General features: G+C 43.0%; 2 protein-coding genes across 2 annotated transcripts; one reads left to right on the top strand and one right to left on the bottom strand.

Moving 5' to 3' along the window:
- Positions 1-275: 275 nt before the first annotated feature.
- Positions 276-1,502, top strand: LOC133018407 (transmembrane protein 69-like). Its single transcript, XM_061084768.1, has 3 exons — positions 276-402; positions 573-618; positions 742-1,502. Exons 2-3 carry the CDS (start codon positions 580-582, stop codon positions 1,447-1,449), a joined length of 747 nt encoding a protein of 248 aa, XP_060940751.1. The 5' UTR covers positions 276-402; positions 573-579; the 3' UTR covers positions 1,450-1,502.
- Positions 1,503-2,056: 554 nt separating this feature from the next.
- ipp (intracisternal A particle-promoted polypeptide) lies at positions 2,057-7,687 on the bottom strand. The gene is made up of 10 exons (XM_061084329.1): positions 7,646-7,687; positions 6,811-7,261; positions 6,497-6,708; positions 6,067-6,286; positions 5,776-5,931; positions 5,504-5,671; positions 5,277-5,414; positions 4,237-4,359; positions 3,838-4,058; positions 2,057-3,749 (listed from the first exon to the last, which is right to left on the bottom strand). The coding sequence occupies exons 2-10, from the start codon at positions 7,160-7,162 to the stop codon at positions 3,525-3,527; spliced, it is 1,815 nt and encodes a 604-aa protein (XP_060940312.1). The 5' UTR covers positions 7,163-7,261; positions 7,646-7,687; the 3' UTR covers positions 2,057-3,524.
- Between the last annotated feature and the right edge of the window lie 1,741 nt (positions 7,688-9,428).

Here is a 9,428-nt window from a genome sequence, read left to right as displayed (position 1 = left end):
AACTCCTCGATGTTCCACCGTGTTGTTAAGGGTGAACCAGAGGTGAAATACTTTTCCTGTCTAATAAAACAACACGTCGTAAATTTTAATTGAAGTGCCGGATACTCAGTAAATATCGGTGCAGCGCAGTGTTCGCAGCGGGTTTAATGGATATTTGACGTCTTGAATGTAACTTTACGTCTCCCCCGCCACCGTCAGCCAAACCAATCGATGTCAGATCGCGTCTCATGGGCTTTCAGAGTAGTTGGAGACAGGCAGTTAATCGAGCCCCGATAGAATGGCAGCCAGCAAACGACCTCTAGTTTAGCGACTTAACATTAACTTAGCGACTATTAGCTCACTCTCATTACACTGCGGTGGCATTGGTGAGCTGCTGGATGACAGAACAAACATAACGTTTAGGTAAATGCAACATCTGTTTGTGTTTGCATGTTGTTACAGTATTTAGCTTCGTGTTGCATCAGGTTTAGCAAGTGCCTGTGTGCTAGCTGTTGATATCATTAGCCAAACATCCTAAACGACATGTGCTATAGGGAGAAGGTTATTAATAAGTGATTACTTGTCTCTTTTAGATTAAAGATGTTGAGGTTAGCATCTGGAAGACGCATATTTTATGAGGTAAGACCTAAAATGTGAACACCTTCTTTATTAGTCAATATAGAGGCACTATAGCCAATGTGCAAGCAGTGTTAAACAATAACAAGATGTGTGTTGCACCTCCTGTGTTTATTGTTTTCTCAGGTTTCAGTGTGGAGATGTGTCCAGCAGATAAACACTCTGGCAAACTACTCAACCAGAGCTCAGCGGCTGTTTCCCTGCCGGACCTCCTCAGGGTTTGTCCCATCACCAGCTTCCACCACCAGGCTGCTGAGCATCAGGCCTGTGAGCTGGATGTCCTCCCGTCTCTGCCAAGGGGATTCACGAAGGGGCTCCTCAGAGGGAGGGAGCACCAAGGAGGGCCAAAGCTTAGGGGCCCTTGTTCAGGCTCCCAAACCAGCCCTGTACCTCGGTATCTCCGGGCTCATCCCCTTCCTGTCTGCCCCTCTCGTGATGGCTGCCTCTCAGTGCTTCTACCCTGAGGTGGCATACGCTCAAGTCGTCTACGGAGCCTGTATTGTTTCTTTCCTCGGAGGCGCCCGCTGGGGGTTTGCCATCCCTGCCGGTAGTCCTGCTCAGCCAGACTGGATGAACTTGGGTAACAGCGTGGTGCCTTCACTCCTGGCCTGGCTGGCGCTACTCTGCAGGGACAATATTACAGAGGGAGCCCTGGTCGTCATCATGGGACTGGGTCTGTCACTGCATTACGACCTGACCCTGCTTCCGGGGTACCCCGCCTGGTTCAAAGCCATGCGAACCGTCCTTACTCTGGTCGCCACATTCTCGCTGGTGGCTACACTGACAATTAAAAAATTCTTTACGGAGAAGAAGTTGAAAGATATTAAGGACTGATTTAAGAGACAATTTTGTACTTTAAGCAGTATTCACTGAATAAAAATGTCAAATGAAATGGAGCAAATCTGGTTTGGTCTTGCTCTACAACAGCAATTATCTTGAGAGTCATGTTTCCTAAGTTGCAAAATGGGGAGAGACCTTTCAGACTAAAGGGTAGACTTTGAGGTAAAGGCAAGATTTACCATTTATCAGAAAACATGCAGAAACATATTCTTTTCTTTGGAAAAAGTACAAACTAAATACTCCAGACTATTCAAATATATGCAAATCTGAGACGTTGAGTCAGCATTTTGGACTATTTGCATACTTCTCTATTGTTGTCCGACGCCAGACAGACAGAAGTTAAACCTCAGCCGTAGAAGTGCATTGAATTAATGAGATCTTGTCTCAAGTTTGTAAAAGATATTGATAATGTTGTCTTTTGTTATTAATGCTAATACATACATTCCAACCAATCTTTCTCTCCAGTCTGAGACAGCAGTGAGGATCAATAAATGAGTTAATCAATTAGTCTTTACATATTTATGAGAGGGGATCAAGATGCCAAAATCAGACAGAAGGATTTGGAATCTTCTAAATTTAAATATTCACAAATATCAAACAGTCGGATCAACATGGTTTTACTGGAGAATGACATTGTACAATGTAAATATTCAATTTAAACAAAGGAATGCAGAGTTTTAGGGGCAGAGCTGGAGGAAATTGATCATACATTCTCCATTGTCTTGGAAGTTCTCCACATCATTACTAAACCATGATGCTTCACAGTAGCAAACCTCAGCCAAACAGATGCATGCAGATCCTAATAACAAGGGCACTACAGTGACGATGACAACAGGCTGACTGTGCTGAGGGGTTTTACTTTTCCATGTGCAGCCAGATGTCAATTTGAATCCTCCCACACAAGTCTTGCTGCTGTGCAATAAGTCTGTTTGCACAGTGCAGAAAATCACCCCAGCAAATCAGAACAGTGAACTCAGAACTTGTTTGCTCTTAATGTACAAAATCAAAGTCTTGATTTATCATATCAGATCTAAAATACCTCCATACATCACTCCAGGTGATCCCATGCATTGTTGTGTGAACTGTCTTCAACAAGCTCTAAAACTTCAATAATCTTGAATAAAAAATTGTGATGCAGGTTCATTTTAATCCTATCAAAAACACAGTTCCTATGACATTAAATAGGAAACGCAAACAATAGTTTTATTTCTATTCTGTAACATTATGTTGTTTCTTGCAAAGGGATAACGGAACACGATAGGCAATACTTTCTTTGTGCAACACTCCATGTGATATGAGCTGATGAGACAAAATTCAATGAGGACACAAGGTAAACACACCTCTTGTCATGTTTCTCTTCATGTGAGGGAGGAAATAGTGCTTAAAGAGTCATATGTACAAAAATAATTCAGTGAAAAATGTGTGAGCACTGCACTGGTGTGACAACAGTGGTGTGTCATTCAAGTTTAAGAAATCACTGACTGTAAAACTTAAAACATCCCTAAGATTCATTTGGTTCCATTATCAAACAGGCTTGTAGTGGTTTCATACATTTTCAAAGTAGCAATGCACAAACACCTCAAACTTTCCTTTGAGGCAAGATAACAATAAAACCAACTAAAGAGCAGTGCTCTCACACCTTGGTCTACAACAGTGTTCTCAGTCCCCAAAAGACGCTGACAACTATGAAGAAATACTCTCTATTTAAGGAATAGTATCCTTATAATAACCAGAAAAGCTTTGTATTCCAACGCACAATAGAAGAAAATGTGTTCCTACTTTAAAATTCATTTAAATCCAGAAACAGATGAGCCATGTGCCAGTGTTAGTAGAAGCAGATTCATTTGTTTTCCAGTTGAAGATCTGCTATAATATTTTAATAAAAAAGGAACCACACGATCCATTTATAAATAACATGTCATTAAAGATGAAATGATGAAATGAAATCCAACGTAAGACAACAAACACACTCTTGTATTCTCAAGGTGCAGCTTCTCTTCAGTTTATGCAGTTTCGGGAGGATCCAGGGGCGGACATGAATTTTTCATAGTCTCATACATTCCTGTATATCAGAGCACAGCCAGCCCTCCGTCACAGCGGCTCGTGATCATGTTGCCGACTTCAGTCCAGGTGTCCAGGTGAGGGTCGTAGATTTCCACAGAGTCCACAGTCACTGGGGCAGAAAAGTCTCCGCTGGCCGCCCGGCCCCCGACTGCGTACAGCAACCCGTTCACCGCTGACACGGAAACGCCGGCGCGTGCCGTAGACATCGGGGCCACCTCCAGCCATTTTTCCTGAAAGACAAGCAAAGAGGTGCGGAGGATGTTACAATCAAAGAACTACTATCTTCTCCCACACTTGAGATATGGAGTGACACCTAACCTCCTCAGGGCAGTACTTCTCCACCGTCTCCAGAGCGCCCAGTGCCTCATTCCAGCCGCCCACCGCGTAGATGCAGTTATTGAGGCAGGCGACGCCCACATAGGCTCGACGTGTGACCATGACGGGCAGGGCACTCCACCGGTGGGAGATGGGGTCATACACCTCGGCGGATCGCAGCTCCATCCCTTCATCACTTATCCCTCCGATCACGTAAATGAACCCTGGAAAGAAACAGCAGCATTTGGCTCAGAGCTGGAGAGTAGAAATAAAGGTACACAGGGATTTACAATTATATTTCTAACAGTATCCATAGCTACAGGACGTTCTCTCCGCCACGGGAGGAATCGGTCGTTTCCTACGAGTTGAACCTGATGACATTAATAAAAGTGAAACACACACCTTGTAGCTCACAGCATCCAAAGTAGTACCGAGGAACCGCCATGCTGCCGATGACCTCCCACTTGTTCTCCTCCGGATCGTATCGTTCCATCGTCTTACCGATCTCAGAGCCGATCCAACCACCTACAGCACAGGCAGGACAGTGTAAACAGTGGTTTTCCCCCCCGGGACGATGGTTACAAATAATCATTTTAATCTCACATGATGAGTTGTTTGTTCAAACTTCGCAAAATGATTATGTAGAACTTTCTAACCTTGCCATTTTCAGCTTGATGCTATATTATTTAACGTCTGTCAACCATTCTAGCCCCGTCATTTGTTATAATCTGATCTAACTTGTTACTGTCTTTTTGATTTATTTTTTCAACAAGCACTACCTGTCTGCATCTTTTACAATTTTTGTAGAGTAGACAGATTAATTTAGCATAATCACTGTGTGTCTTAACACACATTCCTATAATATTCTTGCTGTGTTCAAGTTAGTAATAAAAAAATGTGTCAGTGTTTTACATCATCACTTTTAAATCACATATTTAATAGAATTGCTTGAATGTTATTTCCTTGCACTCAAGCAATTTAATACTGCAATGACATAGAAAATGGGGGATTAACGAGAAGCAGATTAAAAAAAAGAATGTTCCAAATTAAAGCCACAGACACTAAGTCATCCTGAAAGTTATTCTCTGGTATGGGTCAAACTCCAAAAAACATCAGATCCTACATTTCCCAAACTCAATAGTATCTTTCATTAGATCTTCCCTGACTGGTATATGCCCATATATTTAAGATTTGATGTCCCAAGTTTATAAAACAGGTTTCTTCAATAAAGGCTTAGTCTCCAGTCTCCAAGTCTCAAGTCAGACTTTACAACGCTCCTCCTGAGCAACATAGAATACCTGAGGCCAAGCAGTTCTTACAATGGTGTTTAAACTGATCTTCATATGTGAAATCGATGGAGTTTCACAAAAAAATTGTAAACTTCCATCATTTGCTGTATGAGTTGTGGTTGAAGAAGGCAGCCGTATTAGTGGGATATTTACCAAGTGCATACAGAGCTCCGTGACAGGGGCAGACACCAACTCCACATCGAGGAAAGTTGAGAGACGCAACAGCAGCCCAATGCTTGGTCACCGGGTCATATCTCTCTGTGCAGTCGAAAATCATTGAATCTTTCTCCCCTGGTAAAAGAAACAGCATTAGACTGATCATCATGCAGGACGTTTGAATTCTTTGTTACAAAAACAATGCACAGTCTCAGCTCGCTCACCTCCCACCACGTAGATCATCCCCTCTAGGACTGCGACCCCGAGACCACTGCGGGCCTGATGCAGGGAGGACACAGTGGTCCAGTACTGGTTGAAGGTGTCGAAGCGCTCCACACAGCTCAACGCCCGGCTGTCACTCCAGCGGCCGCCTTGCAACCGAGTGTAACCTCCTAGAAAACAAGGTCAGAGATCAAATTTCTGACATTTGTTTTTGTAAAACCTCAAAGGAACTTGAGGTCCATGTTTATGATGCTGAAACGATTTAATACGGAACCTATGGCATAGAGGTATTTCCTGGCTTTTCTTCTGGGTCTCATCTTGGCTGGTTGAAGCTGACTGTACATCTTATTCTCTTTGGGAGACTTTGTGACTTCAGTGTATTCCTTTAACAGAGTCTGCAGTGCCACCCTCAGGCTAAAGTCAGTAATACCTGTGTGGAGAGACAAAAGGGCAAACAGGGTTCACTGTGAGGGTGGGGGTTCAATATATTCTTTATGTTGTTTTCAATTTCAACAAATTGTATTGAACTTGGAAACAGGAATGTCAATTTTCACTATTTTCCTACCCTCTATGTACTTGAACAGTCTCTGTGGGGAGAGCAGAGGGAAGCGGACTGGCTCCAGCACCTCCACTACATGTTTTTTCCTCTTTGCCACGTCTTGCAGAACCCAGTCCATGGCTGCGGTGAATACTTGGTACTCATCCTCAATCCTCAGCTCCTCACTTCGCAGCAGCCTGACCAACTGATCCTTCGACAGGCCCCTGAACTCCTCAGTAACACAGACCTACAGGGAACAAAGCAGTCTGTAAGCATTACACCAAAAAAATTACATTGTGAGCTGAAGTGCTTTTGCCAACATACATGATTGTATACAATTCTGATACGATGCTGATGTTGTTTTACAGTGAAATAAGACCAGAAAATAACTAACTAACTATAATTTAATGGTAAATCACTTGGAAAGTTAAATACAGTGCCTCTTCTGCATTCATACCTCCAGGAAGTGAACTTGAATGTAGTTCTCAGTAAACTCCAGCATGTCCATGCAGGCTATCTGCTCCAAGAACTGGAAGATGCCCACACAGTTGGACGGGTCCATGTGGCCCTTGAGAAACTCTCCACAGACAGACACCACCTCATTCAGCTGCAACATGTCTGCTGCCACCATGAGCTCCTGAACGTTCTCCACAGTCACGCTGATCACACCTGACAATAAAAAAAAGAGTAAACATTTCCACTGAGAAAATAGTACAAAAATAATACGGATTGCAGTGAAGACAGTGGTGAGATGTCAGGACCGATGCAGACCTGTGTATATGAAGTCCAGCAAAACCTCAAAGACTACAGTCTCCACACCGAGGATCTGCACCTCCTCTTTATCCGCCTCTCTCATCCCCCCGGAGAACAAGGCAGAGAAGTATGGGCTGCTGGCGGCGAGCACCAGCCGGTGGACCCTGAAGACCCGGCCGCCGACCTTCAGCCCCACGTCGCAGAAGTCTGTGCGGAGCCGCATTTTGTTCATCTGGGCCAGGATGAGTCTGGCGTAGCGGTTTGAGGCCAGCAGAGCCTGCTCCAATCCCTGGGTTGCCATGGTAGCTGCAGCATCCCCAATACCACCAACACCACCACCTGGGGATGTTGACAAAGCGACGCAGGACATAGCAGCTGGGGCCGGGACTGTGTTACCATGGACACCAGGATCCCAAAACCCTCCTCTCTAGAGGTCCTCAGGCCACAGCAGCCCTGAAAGACACATGATCTGACCGCACAAACACAACAACACACACAGAGTCAAGAACAACTGTTGTGTAACAGCAAAACATCTCTGAAAGCAGTGAGCCATACAGCTTCACGCTGTGTTCGACTCCACTGACTCATGTTAAAAAACACCGGAGCATTTAAATCAAACTTACTGTCCTTCATATTGTTACTGTGTTATCTGTAAAAACACACACCCCCAGTAGCCGTTAGCCGGGCATGCTAGCAAACAGAGGGGGTTATATATTCAACAACAAACACGGTAAAACGATAACAGACAACTCGACAGCTCAGTCGACCCTGACCCACACTCCCACCTCACTGATAACCACAAATACAAGTGCACAGAAACACATAATTCTACATTGTTTTGGCTGAAACTTACCCATAAGTTTGCCGATGAGGATGGAGGCAACTTCCGCTGCCCTGCAGAGTGTCAATCCTCTTCTCTGACTCGACTACTCAGGCCTGGCAGCTTTTACCTCCAGTCATAACTAATCAATGTCAGTGAATATAACACATTCAGTGATTTCCTATGATTAAATATCTGTTTTTCTGTTTTTGAGATACACGTTTTTATTTAATCATACTCGATGACTTTTATTTTTGTTATTCTAATCTTTTTTGGTGGGAATACAAGCTGAGCTTTGACACCAGGTGGCAGTCTTGGCCAGAACGAGCAGCCAAACATATGTAAGTCCAGGACAAGAAAACCCAGAAAGCTCCCATGTGAATGATCATAGTATTTTTACCATGTCAGCCCCCAGCACAAAGGTAATTTTAGACGGAGCTATCCTCCAGCGTGTTGGCTGCAAAGACTTCCACCGGAGGCCTTGACCGAGCCAACCAGACCAGAATATACTCTTAGACAGTGGGTTGTCCAGGTTCAGTTTAATCAGTAGCTTTCTATCAAATTAGTTTAAATATTATGTTGGAAGCCTGTGATTATGTTTCAGAGCTGAAGCACAGACCAGGGCTCATTAAACCAGTCTGTTCCTCTTGTACCGAGGTGAAGTAAAAAGAGACCGGCCTCTGACCGGCACTCTAAAATATCTGGGTTAATAACTGTAACGTTCACCAAGATCAACTGTCACACACTTGAAATTCAAGTCCGGTAACATCTGTCACAAGACTTGTATTTGCTGCCATTTCAATGTGTCACACAACATGCGGTTGTGCTAATGTTGGAGATGATCCTGGGGCTAACCTGGCCACCATCTGAGATATACAATTTGCTTGGGTCTCCCTCTCGTTGGTTCTGTATTATTAAGTGTGTCTTATTTCCCTAAAGGGCATCTAGCATGGCCATTATCTCAGCTGGACAATTAGCTTATTGGACACAACTTAAATGGCCTCTTATTAAGCCAATGTAAGGCAGAGCTGACCCTCTGGACTCAGATTTAAAAATGCTCCTTATCACAGTCATGTTTCCCCTCTTTGCAGCAAATATGAAACACTAACTTAAAATGATAAACTTAATGTCATTACTTTCCTTAACAATGGTACAATGTGCTTAACAAGAAGAAGAAAACACAACAAAACAAAAAAAACAGAGAAAGCAGTTGACTGAAAGAGCATCGGCCACACAAGAGATAAAGCAGTCAAATGAATACAACAAAAATAAAACAAATAAAAACAGTATGAATAAATAGAAATCAAATAATTCCCAAAGCTTTCAGAAAGAGAAAAGGTTCTAAGAAGAGATTTGAAAGAAGCTAGATTGAAAGAGTTTTTACTTGTTTATTTGTAACTATCAAATATAAAAAAGAAAATATATTTAGTGCAACAACAGTGTCATGTTTCGCATTTCACGATTGATTTTCAGCTCACATCGTCTTGAACCCAACTTACGATACTTAAACATATACTGTATGCTATTACCACTTATAATTATATCTTTTTGAATCAAATATCTACACTTTTATAAGAAAAGGTTGTCGTCCTCAAATGTCTTTTTCTCACTCAATTACTTTCCACAGCAAGCTGAGATGTGTGTTTGTCACATTGTGTATTTTTAGCAGTCGTGAGCTGTTCAGGGCTCGTTTGCAATTCAAGAGCATCATTGGCATTTCATTGAAGTGTGACAACAACCTCTATTCAATGACTGGATGACACACGCTGCTGAGGAACATACATGTTCTCTGTGATTTCAGCTTGGTCATATATGT

Source organism: Limanda limanda, chromosome 13 (assembly GCF_963576545.1).
Source record: "Limanda limanda chromosome 13, fLimLim1.1, whole genome shotgun sequence".
Taxonomy (NCBI): Eukaryota; Metazoa; Chordata; class Actinopteri; order Pleuronectiformes; family Pleuronectidae; genus Limanda; species Limanda limanda.
This window is presented reverse-complemented; position numbering and strand designations above follow the sequence as displayed.